At 39.6% G+C, this 18,666-nt stretch overlaps 1 protein-coding gene across 9 annotated transcripts in view; it reads right to left on the bottom strand.

Moving 5' to 3' along the window:
- Positions 1-16,167: 16,167 nt before the first annotated feature.
- Nup358 (Nucleoporin 358kD) overlaps positions 16,168-18,666 on the bottom strand; it is an 89,168-nt gene continuing 86,669 nt past the window's right edge. For 7 of the 9 annotated variants that reach the window (XM_070103152.1, XM_070103154.1, XM_070103157.1 and 4 more), the window contains one exon: positions 16,913-17,048. In XM_070103152.1, the coding sequence (XP_069959253.1) occupies positions 17,044-17,048 (5 nt within the window). In that variant the 3' untranslated portion in view covers positions 16,913-17,043. Of the gene's footprint in view, positions 17,049-18,666 lie in introns of all 9 variants that reach the window. The other 2 variants (XM_070103159.1, XM_070103155.1) reach the window with 2 other exon arrangements.

The following is an 18,666-nucleotide window of genomic DNA, read 5'->3' as shown; positions in this document are numbered from 1 at the left end:
ATACTCCAGGTATACTTCAGGTATACTCCAGGTATACTCCAGGTACACATATTATTATTATTATTATCAAAAGAAGCGCTAAGCCACAAGGGCTATACAGCGCTGCACCAGGTACACATAAATACGGTTATCATACATAGTGTAAATTACCCAGGACCACAGTGGAAATAAGTCACTTTGTCTGACTTTTTTGGGTTATCCCAGGTTTTCCACACATATGCTACTATGTATGATAATCTATATAACTGTATTTGTGTATACCTGAATAAATTTACTTAGAATAACCCCCAAGAAGTCCGAGTGACTCATTTCCATTAGGGTTCTCATATTTCCATTGGAAGGGTCACAATAATGAGATTTATAAACTGTCCAAACATCCAGATTATGAGCTTTAAAACAAAGAATACATTAATGTAATGCGAGTTTACACCTGATGAATGTAAGTGTAGTGAGGGAGAGAGAAAACGAGAGTTTACGTTTTCCTTTCCTTTGTATCAGGAAAGAGGTGGATACCAGTTTATATTATTCTTGTAACCCCATTTTACAATACATTTATCTAACACCTTATTTTACACATTCCTTAAAAACAGCAACACATCGGAATATTTAATTTAAATTATTTAATTTGCCCCTATGCGAGTCTCGAGGATTAAAATGGTGCTGAAGGTGACAGTTCATTGTTCAGATTGAGTCAGCATCAGACACAAAGCAAATCTCAATTATATATTGTGTTGGCTGGGGTTTACATGATGGTGTGTCTGCCACTACGTCCTTGTGTTACAACCATCAAGGTGGTGGTAGTCACAGCTCCTGAAGAATCACTCAGGTTACCGAGGCTTCCTTTGTTCACACTGTAACTTTGTGCGTAGTTTGTGACTCCAGACTCCTGCATATAGCAGGGGGACCTGCATATAGCAGGGGGACCTGCATATAGCAGGGGGACCTGCATATAGCAAGGGGACCTGCATATAGCAGGGGGACCTGCATATAGCAGGGGGACCTGCATATAGCAGGGGGACCTGCATATAGCAGGGGGACCTGCATATAGCAGGGGGACCTGCATATAGCAGGGGGACCTGCATATAGCAGGGGTACCTGCATATAACAGGGAGACCTGCATATAGCAGGGGGACCTGCATATAGCAGGGGGGACCTGCATATAGCAGGGGGACCTGCATATAACAGGGAGACCTGCATATAGCAGGGGGACCTGCATATAGCAGGGGGACCTGCATATAGCAGGGGGACCTGCATATAGCAGGGGGACCTTCATATAGCAGGGGGACCTGCATATAGCAGGGGGACCTGCATATAGCAGGGGGACCTGCATATAGCAGGGGGACCTGCATATAGCAGGGGGACATGCATATAGCAGGGGGACCTGCATATAGCAGGGGGACCTGCATATAACAGGGGGACCTGCATATAGCAGGGGGACCTGCATATAGCAGGGGACCTGCATATAGCAGGGGGACCTGAATATAGCAGGACCTGCATATAACAGGACCTGCATATAACAGGACCTACATATAACAAGACCTACATATAATAGAACCTACATATAAGAACCTACATATAACAGGACGTACATATAATAGGACCTACATATAATAGAACCTACATATAACAGAACCTACATATAACAGGACCTACATATAACAGGACCTACATATTACAGGATCTACATATAACAGGAGGACCTGATATGTAAGTTCTAAACCATACTTCAAGGGTAGGTGCTCTCAGGCCGCTGAAGGGCTCTTGATCCGAGGAATTGAAGCTATCATATCTTTCCTTGGATCATACTACATTGCCTCCCATTCGCCAGCGTTATGTGACCCATACGGGCTTAGAGTTTCCTCCATGAAATAATTATAACTTGCTTTTTAATAAGTTCCTTTGTTTACCTTTATGCAGTAGTGACCCCTCAAGGGAGGTTCCTTGACGCTGGTGAGGGGCTCTTGATCTAGGGAATTGGATCTGTGCTCCAGTTCCCTGAATTGAGCCTGAATGCCTTCCATCCCCCCACATGCGCTGTATAATCCTATGGGTTTAGCGCTCCCCATGATTATAATAATAATAATAATAATAATAATAATAATACTCTTAGATTTGTCAGGCGAGCATTGGCTTCAGAGGTTCTTCGGTTGATGTGAGGCTCTGGCTATATACTAGGGCCTAGTAATTAGGCCCTAGTATATAGTTACTGTAGGGCCTAGTAACTAGGCCCTAGTATATAGTTACTGTAGGGCCTAGTAACTAGGCCCTAGTATATAGTTACTGTAGGGCCTAGTAACTAGGCCCTAGTATATAGTTACTGTAGGGCCTAGTAACTAGGCCCTAGTATATAGTTACTGTAGGGCCTAGTAACTAGGCCCTAGTATATAGTTACTGTAGGGCCTAGTAACTTGGCCCTAGCATATAGTTACTGTAGGGCCTAGTAACTTGGCCCTAGCATATAGTTACTGTAGGGCCTAGTAACTAGGCCCTACAGTATGCTCACTTCTAGGTCTTTGAGTGAGGTCTGCAGTCTCTCTCCCCACCCAGAGTCTATGATTCGTGTCTGGTCTTATGGCGCCTTCCCAATCTTCATAACCTTGCATTCGCTGGGGTTGAATTCAAACAACCACATATCTGACAAACCCTGAAGTTTGTCCATATTCACTTGCAATTTTTACTAGTCTTCATGTGTTTGTGTTTTTCTGTTTAGTTTTAGATCAGCGAACAAATACATCTAATCCAATCCCATCTGGTATGTCGTTCACATAAACCAGAAATAGCACTGGTTTTAATACCAGTCTTCGCGGAATCCCGCTTGTTACTCTTCCCAGACAATCACTCTTTACTTCCTTTCCCTAAGAAACTCTACCCACCGGAGTATGTTCCCTGTTATTGCTGATGGTCCTCAAGTGTTTGTCCCAGTTTCCTGTTCCTCCCACAAAGTGGTCAACATATACGATGCAACTTTTCCGGTACCATAATTTAACACAGTGTTTTAATGTCAGCTAATGGTATCTGGATAACAATCCTTCACAAAGCCCTGCCTTTCCCTACACACAAATGGACTAAAAACGTAATATCATGGAACTTGTGGGATGCCATCAGACAGGCCTTCACGCACTGACCATCTGACAAGGAACTTTTGCATGGTATACCATTTTGACATGAACGAGAAAAAAAAACTTACACTGTGTAATTTAAAGACGAAAACACATTTACCAGCACTCTCTTAACTTTCCAGGAAAGCAGAGTCTGTAAGATACACTTATGACCAAGAAATCTTAACATCACCCGATTCATTTTTCTCTGATTCCCTTCACAGACGTTACCTTGCTCACACTTCAACAGCACGTCAAATCCACAAAACCACATGTCTGCACTCACTGGATGCTCAAGCTTACTCTTAATACACACATGCCTGCTGGATGTTCAAGCTCCTACCACTCTAAACCTCCATCAGACCCTTCTAAGAACGTCCCTGCAAACCCTTTCAAGGACACCAAATGGAATTAAGTCACTTTGACCTTTTCGGATTATCCTAGGTAATTTACACATATGTTACTGTGCGTGATAATTGTACTTATGTGTACCTGTACCTTATCAAACTTATATACTTTTCATTCGCTATATATATTTTACACATTTGTTAACCGTATTGCTCCCTCCTATCTAGATGACCAAACTATCTCAGCAGCCCCCCTACCCACCTTCCGAATTATATCTTTCAACACTTTCTTAGCACATTTTCACCAGAGATGTGGAACATGACATCTGCTCTGAGTCTTCCCACTGCGATGTAGTAAGATCTTACTCACACATATGCAGAAATGGTGACACAGTTACACTTTAGATTTTTTTATATTCGTTGCCAAACGCTAAACTTCCACGGTTCATATATAGCCTGAGATGTGGGTGGTAATTAGGTTTGGCTTAAAGAAGGGGAGGGCACCTCAATTCCTTAGACTAAGAGCCTTTTAGTGGCTGTTTTTAAAGTGGTCACCAACTGGAAAAGACCCGGGATGGGATATACCGGCGAACCTCATTGAATGGAATCAAGTGGTAGCACCATCAGCTTACCAGCAGCAGCAGGACTCAAGTTAGATCCCAGAAGAATGGAACTTACGTTTAGTAAGCTTCCTTACACCTTCTTTCCCTTTTTATCTAGCAGTAAGTAGATACTTGTGTGTTAGTCAACTGTTGTGAGTGACATCCTGGGAAATACTAATACTATGCTTCACTGTTTGGCTTTTTTGAGTTGTTCTGGGTTATTAATCCACCGGGTTAATTATCCACGAATAACATCATCTACTCCACCACTTGCTACGACTGTCCTATATTACTATTACATATTATAATCATAACTAGGCGCTAAACACATAAGGGTCGTACAGCGCTGGGTCTTATATATATATCTATATAGCAATATTATTTTTTTTGGGGGGGACACAAGCTAATACCAACACTGAAAAAACTTACTTCCCATACATGTGCTACACTAGCATGGTTGGAGCTGAGTGCTGACATATCCACTCACAGGTACGTAAAGACATTCACTTCTTCCCAGAATGGCCATACACACAGCAGATAATTACGCAATACCCGCCGGCAGGAGAGAAACGCTGAGCCTGGGGGAAGATTTCAACACTTTTGACTACGTAGATCCAGCAGCAGCAGGAGTAAAAGTGGTCATCACTGGAGCTCCCTTGTTCACTGCAACATCTACACTGTTTCCTGTTAGCCAAGAGTTTGTTACGTCCTGCTGGTTACCTCAAGGCAGTTGATGTTCTCTTTCCCTTAATAATGAACCCCAGCTAGTTGTGCAACCCTATCAAAATTAAATAAATAATAATATATATATTATATATATTCGAGCTAGAAAAGGTACACTTGAACTAATCTGTTTGGACTTCTTACTCATTTCTGTAATATTGCAAGCTCCTGATGTTGATTGCAACATGAAAGGCCTAGAGCTATCATTTAACTCCCCCTTTGGTTGTTTTGCGCATATATATATATATATCTATATATATATATATATATATATATATATATATATATATATATATATATATATATATATTTGCGAATTCCTGCTCTTGCAAGGAATTCGCAAGAGCAGGCGAAATATACACAAACACTGATCTCTGGCTGAAGGAGACTCGAACCTACGAACCTTGGAACAAGGTACGCAGTGCTTTACCAATCTACCCACACTGGACCAATACCTTGGAGTCCAGCTTGCGCTAGACTTTGATCCAAGGCAGCCAGCTGGACTCCAAGGTATGGGTCCAGTGTGGGTAGATTGGTAAAGCACTGCGTACCTTGTTCCAAGGTTCGTAGGTTCGAGTCTCCTTCAGCCAGAGATCAGTGTTTATATATATATATATATATATATATATATATATATATATATATCTATATATATATATATATATATATGCATGCGCAAAACAAGCAGAAATAAAGAACACGTTCTTTCAACAAACTGGCCATATCCCACCAAGGCAGGGTGGCCCGAAAAGAAAAACAAAAGTTTCTCTTTTTAATTTTAGTAATGTACACAGAAGAAGGGGTCACTAGCCCCTTGCTCCCGGCATTTTAGTCGCCTCGACAAGCATGGCTTACGGAGGAAGAATTCGGTTCCACTTCCCCATGGAGATTAGCGGAAATAAACAGGAACAAGAACTAGTAAGAAAATAGAAGAAAACCCAGCGGGGTGCATATATATATATATATATATATATATATATATATATATATATATAGGTATATATATATATATATATATATAGGTAGTAGGTTGGTAGACAGCAACCACCCAGGGAAGTACTACCGTCCTGCCAGATGACTGTGAAACAAAAACCTGTAATTGTTTTGCATGATGGTAGGATTGCTGGTTTCTTTTTCTGTCTCATAAACACGCTAAGATAACAGGGATATCTTGCTACTCCTACTAACACTTTGGTCACACTTCACAGACACGCACATGCATATATATATATACATACATCTAGGTTTTTCTCCTTTTTCTAAATAGCTCTTGTTCTTTTTTATTTCTTCTATTGTCCATGGGGAAGTGGAAAAGAATCTTTCCTCCGTAAGCCATGCGTGTCGTATGAGGCGACTAAAATGCCGGGAGCAATGGGCTAGTAACCCCTTCTCCTGTATACAATTACTAAAAAAGAGAAGAAGAAAAACTTTATAAAACTGGGTTGCTTAAATGTGCGTGGATGTAGTGCGGATGACAAGAAACAGATGATTGCTGATGTTATGAATGAAAAGAAGTTGGATGTCCTGGCCCTAAGCGAAACAAAGCTGAAGGGGGTAGGAGAGTTTCAGTGGGGGGAAATAAATGGGATTAAATCTGGAGTATCTGAGAGAGTTAGAGCAAAGGAAGGGGTAGCAGTAATGTTAAATGATCAGTTATGGAAGGAGAAAAGAGAATATGAATGTGTAAATTCAAGAATTATGTGGATTAAAGTAAAGGTTGGATGCGAGAAGTGGGTCATAATAAGCGTGTATGCACCTGGAGAAGAGAGGAATGCAGAGGAGAGAGAGAGATTTTGGGAGATGTTAAGTGAATGTATAGGAGCCTTTGAACCAAGTGAGAGAGTAATTGTGGTAGGGGACTTGAATGCTAAAGTAGGAGAAACTTTTAGAGAGGGTGTGGTAGGTAAGTTTGGGGTGCCAGGTGTAAATGATAATGGGAGCCCTTTGATTGAACTTTGTATAGAAAGGGGTTTAGTTATAGGTAATACATATTTTAAGAAAAAGAGGATAAATAAGTATACACGATATGATGTAGGGCGAAATGACAGTAGTTTGTTGGATTATGTATTGGTAGATAAAAGACTGTTGAGTAGACTTCAGGATGTACATGTTTATAGAGGGGCCACAGATATATCAGATCACTTTCTAGTTGTAGCTACACTGAGAGTAAAAGGTAGATGGGATACAAGGAGAATAGAAGCATCAGGGAAGAGAGAGGTGAAGGTTTATAAACTAAAAGAGGAGCCAGTTAGGGTAAGATATAAACAGCTATTGGAGGATAGATGGGCTAATGAGAGCATAGGCAATGGGGTCGAAGAGGTATGGGGTAGGTTTAAAAATGTAGTGTTAGAGTGTTCAGCAGAAGTTTGTGGTTACAGGAAAGTGGGTGCAGGAGGGAAGAGGAGCGATTGGTGGAATGATGATGTAAAGAGAGTAGTAAGGGAGAAAAAGTTAGCATATGAGAAGTTTTTACAAAGTAGAAGTGATGCAAGGAGGGAAGAGTATATGGAGAAAAAGAGAGAGGTTAAGAGAGTGGTGAAGCAATGTAAAAAGAGAGCAAATGAGAGAGTGGGTGAGATGTTATCAACAAATTTTGTTGAAAATAAGAAAAAGTTTTGGAGTGAGATTAACAAGTTAAGAAAGCCTAGAGAACAAATGGATTTGTCAGTTAAAAATAGGAGAGGAGAGTTATTAAATGGAGAGTTAGAGGTATTGGGAAGATGGAAGGAATATTTTGAGGAATTGTTAAATGTTGATGAAGATAGGGAAGCTGTGATTTCGTGTATAGGGCAAGGAGGAATAACATCTTGTAGGAGTGAGGAAGAGCCAGTTGTGAGTGTGGGGGAAGTTCGTGAGGCAGTAGGTAAAATGAAAGGGGGTAAGGCAGCCGGGATTGATGGGATAAAGATAGAAATGTTAAAAGCAGGTGGGGATATAGTTTTGGAGTGGTTGGTGCAATTGTTTAATAAATGTATGGAAGAGGGTAAGGTACCTAGGGATTGGCAGAGAGCATGCATAGTTCCTTTGTATAAAGGCAAAGGGGATAAAAGAGAGTGCAAAAATTATAGGGGGATAAGTCTGTTGAGTGTACCTGGTAAAGTGTATGGTAGAGTTATAATTGAAAGAATTAAGAGTAAGACGGAGAATAGGATAGCAGATGAACAAGGAGGCTTTAGGAAAGGTAGGGGGTGTGTGGACCAGGTGTTTACAGTGAAACATATAAGTGAACAGTATTTAGATAAGGCTAAAGAGGTCTTTGTGGCATTTATGGATTTGGAAAAGGCGTATGACAGGGTGGATAGGGGGGCAATGTGGCAGACGTTGCAAGTGTATGGTGTAGGAGGTAGGTTACTGAAAGCAGTGAAGAGTTTTTACGAGGATAGTGAGGCTCAAGTTAGAGTATGTAGGAAAGAGGGAAATTTTTTCCCAGTAAAAGTAGGCCTTAGACAAGGATGTGTGATGTCACCGTGGTTGTTTAATATATTTATAGATGGGGTTGTAAGAGAAGTAAATGCGAGGGTCTTGGCAAGAGGCGTGGAGTTAAAAGATAAAGAATCACACACAAAGTGGGAGTTGTCACAGCTGCTCTTTGCTGATGACACTGTGCTCTTGGGAGATTCTGAAGAGAAGTTGCAGAGATTGGTGGATGAATTTGGTAGGGTGTGCAAAAGAAGAAAATTAAAGGTGAATACAGGAAAGAGTAAGGTTATGAGGATAACAAAAAGATTAGGTGATGAAAGATTGAATATCAGATTGGAGGGAGAGAGTATGGAGGAGGTGAACGTATTCAGATATTTGGGAGTGGACGTGTCAGCGGATGGGTCTATGAAAGATGAGGTGAATCATAGAATTGATGAGGGAAAAAGAGTGAGTGGTGCACTTAGGAGTCTGTGGAGACAAAGAACTTTGTCCTTGGAGGCAAAGAGGGGAATGTATGAGAGTATAGTTTTACCAACGCTCTTATATGGGTGTGAAGCGTGGGTGATGAATGTTGCAGCGAGGAGAAGGCTGGAGGCAGTGGAGATGTCATGTCTGAGGGCAATGTGTGGTGTGAATATAATGCAGAGAATTCGTAGTTTGGAAGTTAGGAGGAGGTGCGGGATTACCAAAACTGTTGTCCAGAGGGCTGAGGAAGGGTTGTTGAGGTGGTTCGGACATGTAGAGAGAATGGAGCGAAACAGAATGACTTCAAGAGTGTATCAGTCTGTAGTGGAAGGAAGGCGGGGTAGGGGTCGGCCTAGGAAGGGTTGGAGGGAGGGGGTAAAGGAGGTTTTGTGTGCGAGGGGCTTGGACTTCCAGCAGGCATGCTTGAGCGTGTTTGATAGGAGTGAATGGAGACAAATGGTTTTTAATACTTGACGTGCTGTTGGAGTGTGAGCAAAGTAACATTTATGAAGGGATTCAGGGAAACCGGCAGGCCGGACTTGAGTCCTGGAGATGGGAAGTACAGTGCCTGCACTCTGAAGGAGGGGTGTTAATGTTGCAGTTTAAAAACTGTAGTGTAAAGCACCCTTCTGGCAAGACAGTGATGGAGTGAATGATGGTGAAAGTTTTTCTTTTTCGGGCCACCCTGCCTTGGTGGGAATCGGCCGGTGTGATAATAAAAAAATATATATATATATATATATATATATATATATATATATATATATATATATATATATATATGAATGATGAAGTAAAGGGTGTGATAAAAGAGAAAAAGGTAGCTTACGAGAGGTTTTTACAAAGCAGAAGTGTTATAAGAAGAGCAGAGTATATGGAGAGTAAAAGAAAGGTGAAGAGAGTGGTGAGAGAGTGCAAAAGGAGAGCAGATGATAGAGTGGGAGAGGCACTGTCAAGAAATTTTAATGAAAATAAGAAAAAATTTTGGAGTGAGTTAAACAAGTTAAGAAAGCCTAGGGAAAGTATGGATTTGTCCGTTAAAAACAGAGTAGGGGAGTTAGTAGATGGGGAGAGGGAGGTATTAGGTAGATGGCGAGAATATTTTGAGGAACTTTTAAATGTTGAGGAAGAAAGGGAGGCGGTAATTTCATGCACTGGCCAGGGAGGTATACCATCTTTTAGGAGTGAAGAAGAGCAGAATGTAAGTGTGGTGGAGGTACGTGAGGCATTACGTAGAATGAAAGGGGGTAAAGCAGCTGGAACTGATGGGATCATGACAGAAATGTTAAAAGCAGGGGGGGATATAGTGTTGGAGTGGTTGGTACTTTTGTTTAATAAATGTATGAAAGAGGGGAAGGTACCTAGGGATTGGCGGAGAGCATGTATAGTCCCTTTATATAAAGGGAAAGGGAACAAAAGAGATTGTAAAAATTATAGAGGAATAAGTTTACTGAGTATACCAGGAAAAGTATACAGTAGAGTTATAATTGAAAGAATTAGAGGTAAGACAGAATGTAGGATTGTGGATGGGCAGGGAGGCTTCAGAGTGGGTAGGGGATGTGTAGATCAAGTGTTTACATTGAAGCATATATGTGAACAGTATTTAGATAAAGGTAGGGAAGTTTTTATTGCATTTATGGATTTAGAAAAGGCATATGATAGAGTGGATAGAGGAGCAATGTGGCAGATGTTGCAAGTTTATGGAATAGGTGGTAAGTTACTAAATGCTGTAAAGAGCTTTTATGAGGATAGTGAGGCTCAGGTTAGGGTGTGTAGAAGAGAGGGAGAATACTTCCCGGTAAAAGTAGGTCTTAGACAGGGATGTGTAATGTCACCATGGTTGTTTAATATATTTATAGATGAGGTTGTAAAAGAAGTAAATGCTAGGGTGTTCGGGAGAGGGGTGGGATTAAATTATGGGGAATCAAATTCAAAATGGGAATTGACGCAGTTACTTTTTGCTGATGATACTGTGCTTATGGGAGATTCTAAAGAAAAATTGCAAAGGTTAGTGGATGAGTTTGAGAATGTGTGTAAAGGTAGAAAGTTGAAAGTGAACATAGAAAAGAGTAAGGTGATGAGGGTATCAAATGATTTAGATAAAGAAAAATTGGATATCAAATTGGGGAGGAGGAGTATGGAAGAAGTGAATGTTTTCAGATACTTGGGAGTTGACGTGTTGGCGGATGGATTTATGAAGGATGAGGTTAATCATAGAATTGATGAGGGAAAAAAGGTGAGTGGTGCGTTGAGGTATATGTGAAGTCAAAAAACGTTATCTATGGAGGCAAAGAAGGGAATGTATTAAAGTATAGTAGTACCAACACTCTTATATGGATGTGAAGCTTGGGTGGTAAATGCAGCAGCGAGGAGACGGTTGGAGGCAGTGGAGATGTCCTGTCTAAGGGCAATGTGTGGTGTAAATATTATGCAGAAAATTCGGAGTGTGGAAATTAGGAGAAGGTGTGGAGTTAATAAAAGCATTAGTCAGAGGGCAGAAGAGGGGTTGTTGAGGTGGTTTGGTCATTTAGAGAGAATGGATCAAAGTAGAATGACATGGAAAGCATATAAATCTATAGGGGAAGGAAAGAGGGGTAGGGGTCGTCCTCAAAAGGGTTGGAAAGAGGGGGTAAAGGAGGTTTTGTGGGCGAGGGGCTTGGACTTCCAGCAAGCGTGCGTGAGCGTGTTAGATAGGAGTGAATGGAGACGAATGATACTTGGGACCTGACGATCTGTTGGAGTGTGAGCAGGGTAATATTTAATGAAGGGATTCGGGGAAACCGGTTATTTTCATATAGTCGGACTTGAGTCCTGGAAATGGGAAGTACAATGCCTGCACTTTAAAGGAGGGGTTTGGGATATTGGCAGTTTGGAGGGATATGTTGTGTATCTTTATACGTATATGCTTCTAAACTGTTGTATTCTGAGCACTTCTGCAAAAGCAGTGATAATGTGTGAGTGTGGTGAAAGTGTTGAATGATGATGAAAGTATTTTCTTTTTGGGGATTTTCTTTCTTTTTTGGGTCACCCTGCCTCGGTGGGAGACGACCAACTTGTTGAAAAAAAAAAAAAAAAAAAAAAATATATATATATATATATATATATATATATATATATATATATATATATATATATATATATATATATATATATATATATATATATATATATTACACTAATCTCGTTCATACCTCTCCTCCCTCTACAGATGTTCCTGGTGTCTACTCTATTTCTTGCTCCTCCTATCCTCTTCAATACTTTGGAGAAACTGGTCGATCTCTTTCTGACAGACTTAGGGAGCACAAAAATAGTGTTAGGCTTGCCGACACTAACAATGCTCTTTTCTGTCACGTCAGAGATCATAGCCATCCTATTGACTGGTCTTCTGCTAAAACTGTCTTCCCTACTTCCAACTCGAACAGTCGCCGTTTAGTTGAATCCTCTCTTATACACAACTTTCCTTGTATGAACCTTAGCCCTGGCTTCGTCTCTGTAGATGCCTTCCTCTCCCACTACATTGTAAAATGCTCCAAACTTCAGAACACCCGTGACTTAACCTGAATCCTCATTTTTTCTTCTTCTTTTTCTTCTTCCTCTTCCCCTTTCCTCTCTCCTTTTCTCCTCTGGGTTGTCTTTCTCTCTCCTGTCTCGTGTTTCTGTTCCTTCTTTATTTTATCTCACCACTTCCCCTTTCACGCACCTCGGTGCGCTTGCTCTCCCTCTGTGGGTTTCTAGCTCTCTTGCAGTGCTCCCCTTCCTTTGTATTTGACTGGCTCGTCTTCCTTATTTCCCACTTCTACCACTACCACTACTACTACCTCTTCTTCTACTACATCTACTGATGAAATTAGGCACATGTGCGGCGTCTGGTTGTCTTTGTTGTGGACGTTTCGCCATCCAGTGGCTGGCTGGATGGCGAAACGTCTACGGTGGGGATGCCCGGGTGTTGTGCATGTGTCATTTCATCCTGTCGGTATTATATACAATTCTTGTACTACTACTACTACTACTACTACTACTACTACCACTACTACTACCTCCACCTCTTCCTGCCTATATATAGCCGTCCTGCTCCTCCTCTGTTAGTGTGACTTTGTCAATGGTCCAAGTCGGACCGAAACGTCGTCGTAAGCTTCTGTCTTTTATGTGCGGGTTATTTGTGTATCGTTCCAGTCACGGTATTGTGCCTTTTTGTTATTTATATATATTATATATATATATATATTGAAAAAAGAAAGAAAGAATATATATATATATATATATATATATATATATATATATATATATATATATATATATATATATATATATATATATATATATATACTATATAATATGTCGGCCGTTTCCCACCGAGGCAGGATGACCCAAAAAGAAAAATCTTTCATTATCATTCAACACTTTCACTTCACTCATACATAATCACCGTCTTTGCAGAGGCGCTAAGATAGAACAGTTTAGACGTCCCTCCAAACTGCCGATATCCTAAACCCCTCCTTTAAAGTGCAGGCATTGTACTTTCCATTTCCAGGACTCAAGTCTGGTTAACCAGTTCCACTGAATCCCTTCACAAAATATTACCCTTACACTCCAACAGCTCACCAGAGTCCCCAAAACCATTCATCTCCATTCACTCCTATCTAACACGCTCACACATCTTAGTTCAAGACTTTCCAGTTTGACCAAAATAAACTTATTGATTTTTTATTACAGGGAATCTTATAGACAACCATCAGCATTTTAGGGGGAATTCTTAATTTTTTTTTTTACTGAATCAAGATTTTTAAATATAACTTTGCTTTTGAAATTCTAAAGTAGAGAAAGTATTATCAAGGTTTTTTTATGGTAAAGTACAACCAACATATTCTTTGTTGAATATGTTTCTTTGTCCTTTTTTGAATTATTTTCGAGGGCTAATCCCATAGGAATTATACCGTGCCTGTGAAGGGGAGGGCAGGATGGAAAGTATTCAGACTTAATTTGGGGAAATGAAACAGATCCAATTTCTTAGATTAAAAGCCCCTTGGTAGCATCAAAGAACCTCACTTGAGGGGTTTTGAATTCTAAAATGTATTTCTGGCAATTTTATAAGATTTGTCAGTTAAATTTTTTGGATAGTTTATATCATATGCTGTTTCCATAATATTGCAATCAAAAATAAGAGCTAACCTCACAAGGGTCATACAGCACTGCAGGGTAGGATATGTTAAAAGATGTAATATGCCAGATCAGAGACCAGCGAGGGAGAAAAGGACGCTGGAGGCAGTCACTATGGATGCTATTTCATAAATCTTCAATACTTTCTCATCTATGAACTTTGGGCTGCAAATGCAGAGATCTGTTAAAATCATGGATGAGAATACAGAATATATAATTGTCATAATGTTAAGAAAAATGGTGTACTAATGAGCAGTTATTTGTTGATTTTCAGTGTATTTTTTAATATATTAAGCACTGGAGAGTGCATGCACCTTGTGGCTTGTTGTTCATGTATTTGTAGACAGAATATGGCACTGACCACACAGCCTACTTACCTCTTGACAATCTTCTATTCCATAGCTCCTGATGAAGCACTTGGAACAGTGGAAAATGGACTCTTTAGGTTTTCCATCCTCTAGTGTCTCATTGTGCATTTGTTAATAGCTTGTGAATGTTGAAGCTCAGGACTTTTTGCACCATCACCAGTGCTTTGTCAAGAACTTTGCAAATAGGCAATAGAGAAATGTAATGAAAAATTCTGAGATGGGATGGAGTAGTCATAATCACCATGTCCAAGCACCCATCTGGCCATGGTGCTTGCCACTGTTCCAAATCTGAGAATCTTCCATTTCCTATTTGCATATCTAATGATGAAACACTGGTGATAGTGTGAAAGTTCTTGTGCTGCAAACATCCACCCCTTTCTTGCATTTTATTCTTTGTACACAATGTATGTCCAATTCATCACTCTTATGAATGAGAAAAAAAAAATTGAAACTGGTCAACAAGAAGAACTAAACCCATAGTAAGCACATAACACCTGGGGAATAAGAGGCATTCATGTTCCATCCAAGGAAGGGGACAAGTCCGCTTCTTGGATCACGAGCCCCTTTATTATTATACTCATAAATAAGCGCTAAATCCACAGGTAGCTGTTTAAGCAACCACATTCAACATTTGCGTGACACTACGAATCTCATTTCATGTTCCGACTAAAGCAGAATGATAAAAGCAACCTCATTAGTGAGGGCATAATGTTACTATGAGGAATAAGAGTGGCTCATACAAATTATGGGTAGTTATTTGTCATACAACTCAGGGCTTTTGATCATCATTACCTCCTACTTTCCCAGGAGAACTACTGGTGTTTACCTATTAGCCAGGGTAAGCCAATAGTCACTACTCCTGACTCTCCTCCTGGTAAATAGTCCTCAGGATTGCTCATTGTATTAAGTTACCTGTATTAGCTTAGGTTTATTCTGGCTACTTGTCTATGCCATAACCTGTGTCCTCTGGTAACCTCTTTCTCAGCCTGTAGGATTGGAATTGGGTTGCTCCAATTTGTGGACCATAAGGGGCTGTCTGCATCATGAGGCTGTGTGTGTTTCTTGACCAGATCCAACCCAATCATATGCTAGAATTTTGATTCAGGTATTCTGGCCGACTATCTTCCACCTCACCTAGTTGGCTCTAGGAAAATCAAATGACCATCTGTAGTGACCAGGGCTCCTTTCTGATTGTATATCTATAGTGTGTACAGTTCTCCTGGGCAACTCTGTCCTCATCACGTTAGTAGTACAGGAAATCTGTTTGGAACATTGTCTTCGTCTGTATCCTACAAATTATATATGGAGCATTCAAAATGCCTGCAAGTCATCCACTCTTAGCTTTGGTCATTGTAGTTTTTTTGTTCTTTCTCCAATTTTGATTAAGTTAGGTTATTGAACTTCAAATTTTTTTATAATACTTATATTTTTCTCAGGGAAACCAGTTATTTTATATAGCCTGACTCGAGTCCTGGAAATGGGAAGTACAATGCCTGCACTTTAAAGGAGGGGTTTGGGATATTGGAAGTTTGGAGGGATATGTTGTGTATCTTCATACGTATATACTTCTAAACTGTTGTATTCTGAGCACCTCTGCAAAAACAGTGATAATGTGTGAGGTGAAAGGGTTGAATTATGATGAAGTATTTTCCATTTTGGGGATTTTCTTTCTTTTTGGGTCACCCTGCCTCGGTGGGAGACGGCCAACTTGTTAAAAAAAAAAAAAAATATATATCCTTTCTTGATATCAATAGAGTTTATACATTTACTTTTTTTGTGTAATGGAAGGAACTTTAACAATCAACTTCATCCTGGGTTCCATTCCTCACATCTACCCTAGTCACAGTGAGCACACAAATATTTTGTGAGGACACTTGTGTTCTTTCCTTTAATATGTTGCATTTTAGGTGAGAATGCTATGAAACTTAAAATCAAAATGGTCACAAGAATAAATCATGGCAAAAGTGGTTTCAATAAAAAACTTCCATTAAGGTGGGATTTGTTTATTCAGAAAGGTTTTTGTTTGTAACTTAATCTGTAACTCTGATACACAGGAACCAGCTACAAAGTCCATATCTACTAAGCTGCTGAAATACACAACTCTTACAAAGTGGAGATGAAACTTGACAAATTTTGGCGCAGCCTGGAGCAGTAACAAGTCGCAACCTGGTAATGGTCCTGGATGGACTGAAGCATTGCCATAGCTTAATCTTCAACCTAAGTTGCAAATTGTTACAACTGTAATGTGACGTTCTTCATTGGAATCAATTATGGACACATTAAAGCATTACCTGGGTTTCAAAGCCAGCAGAAATGTTACATTTGTACCAACGTATTAAGAAAAAATAGTTTGCACTATGGCTGAACTTAAAATGTTTACAAAAAATAACAAGTCTGTAAAACAATCATTGAATTATAGAGCACATTTCATATATCAAATTAAAAAGCATAAATATTCTTCACAAATATTTAGGTATGGCATAATTTCAAGGGTACATGGTAACACTGTCCAAATAACACAAGTCACCATTAAGTCTATCATACCAGTGATTAATGGAAGGATTTGCCACACCATAAAAGGTGATGCTGATAAAATTAACAATCGAAGCCAGGAGATCACAATCACAGCTTTAAAAATAATGACCAAAGTACTGACAACTTCAAGCATGAAAAATTCCATTCTTTATATGACAGGATATTTATTTGTGAAATATTTTATCGAACACTACTGTAACTTCAAACAGCCACTAATAAAAAAGCCACAGTTCCACTGAAATTGATAAAATCAAACATGTCATCAAGTTCTGGATCCGACATTATCTTCCGAGGCTTCACTATATCTTACTAGGCATACTCTCAGAAGTTATTCTGTAAAGAGAAGACAATGATTACAAATATTTATCATGATGTATTTTTTTGCAATACAAACAAGATTACAAATAATAATAATAATAAAGTGGACAGGTAATGTTGATTAAAATAACCGAAAACAGCCATTAAACTGGACCACTGAAAATAGAACTGAGCTACATCAAGTCAATTAATATTTTAATGAAATACTGCACTCATTTACAAAAGTAAGTTTCAACTCCTTGACTTCCTAAACTAGAAGGTGGTCCTATTAAAATGAATTACAAGGAATAACAAGGAGGGGGTGTTGATAAGTTGTGTTTTTTAACTGTGTAGGCACACCTCTGGCAAGACAGTGATGGAGTGAATAATGAATAATGGAAGTGTTTCTTCTTCTTTCTGCCTTGGTGGGAAATGGCCGATGTGTTAATAAATAAAAATACACTTACATGGTATTTGGAAAAAAAAAAAAATGAAAAAACCTTACAGCAATGACAAGGTACTTAGCCATGCTATTACATCACAGCTTGAAACTTCAGATTTTTCTCTCACACAAACATCCTTCAAATTTGGTAAGAGTAGATGGGAGAAGATTGCTATATCATTGATTTAATATACAGATTAAAGTATTTACCAAGGAAGAGTAACCAAAAGAAAACATTCACCATCATTCATTCAACTGCCATATATCCAGAAGTAAGCCGACATCACAATCAAATTACCTCTGACTGCAGCGTGCCCACCCCTCCCCTTCAGAGTACAGGCACTTCCCTCTCAACCTCCAGGATGCAAGTCTGGCTAATCTTTATAGTCAAAACAAATATCATTTCCTGCCATCTGACTGGTATCCAAGCTTTCATAGCACTGCATAAAAATTTTAATAAATAATTACAAAGCTATGGTATCCTAGGTAGTAGGTTGGTAGACAGCAACCGCCCAGGGAGGTACTACCGTCCTGCCAAGTGAGTGTAAAACGAAAGCCTGTAATTGTTTTACATGATGGTAGGATTGCTGGTGTCCTTTTTTCTGTCTCATGAACATGCAAGATTTCAGGTACGTCTTGCTACTTCTACTTACACTTAGGTCACATCACACACACATGTACAAGCATATATATATACACCCCTCTGGGTTTTCTTCTATTTTCTTTCTAGTTCTTATTCTTGTTTATTTCCTCTTATCTCCATGGGGAAGTGGAGCAGAATTCTTCGCCCGTAAGCCATGCGTGTTGTAAGAGGCGACTAAAATGCCGGGAGCAAGGGGCTAGTAACCTCTTTCCTGCATATATTACTAAATGAAAAGGAGAAACTTTCGTTTTTCCTTTTGGGCCACCCCGCCTCGGTGGGATGCGGCCGGTGTGTTGAAAGAAAGTTATGGAATGTAGCATGCTGACCTAAAGGCATATGGGAAGTGATACATGCGGGGACAGCTATTTGGCAAATGTTAAATATCTTTTTCACTTTGATCTTCCCCACTCTGTTTTAGGACACTTGTTATCACTACTTCCATAATGTTAATATCTTGGGATTAACCCTCACCACTGAGAGATTCCTATTATTACTTTTACCATCCTTCTAAGTTTTAACCATTTATTAAAACAGTCAACATTATGCACCATTTAGATTTTGAAATATTT

Source organism: Cherax quadricarinatus, chromosome 84 (assembly GCF_038502225.1).
Source record: "Cherax quadricarinatus isolate ZL_2023a chromosome 84, ASM3850222v1, whole genome shotgun sequence".
Lineage (NCBI taxonomy): Eukaryota > Metazoa > Arthropoda > Malacostraca > Decapoda > Parastacidae > Cherax > Cherax quadricarinatus.
The sequence above is the reverse complement of the archived record's forward strand: the minus strand, read 5'-3'. Positions and strand labels throughout refer to the sequence as shown.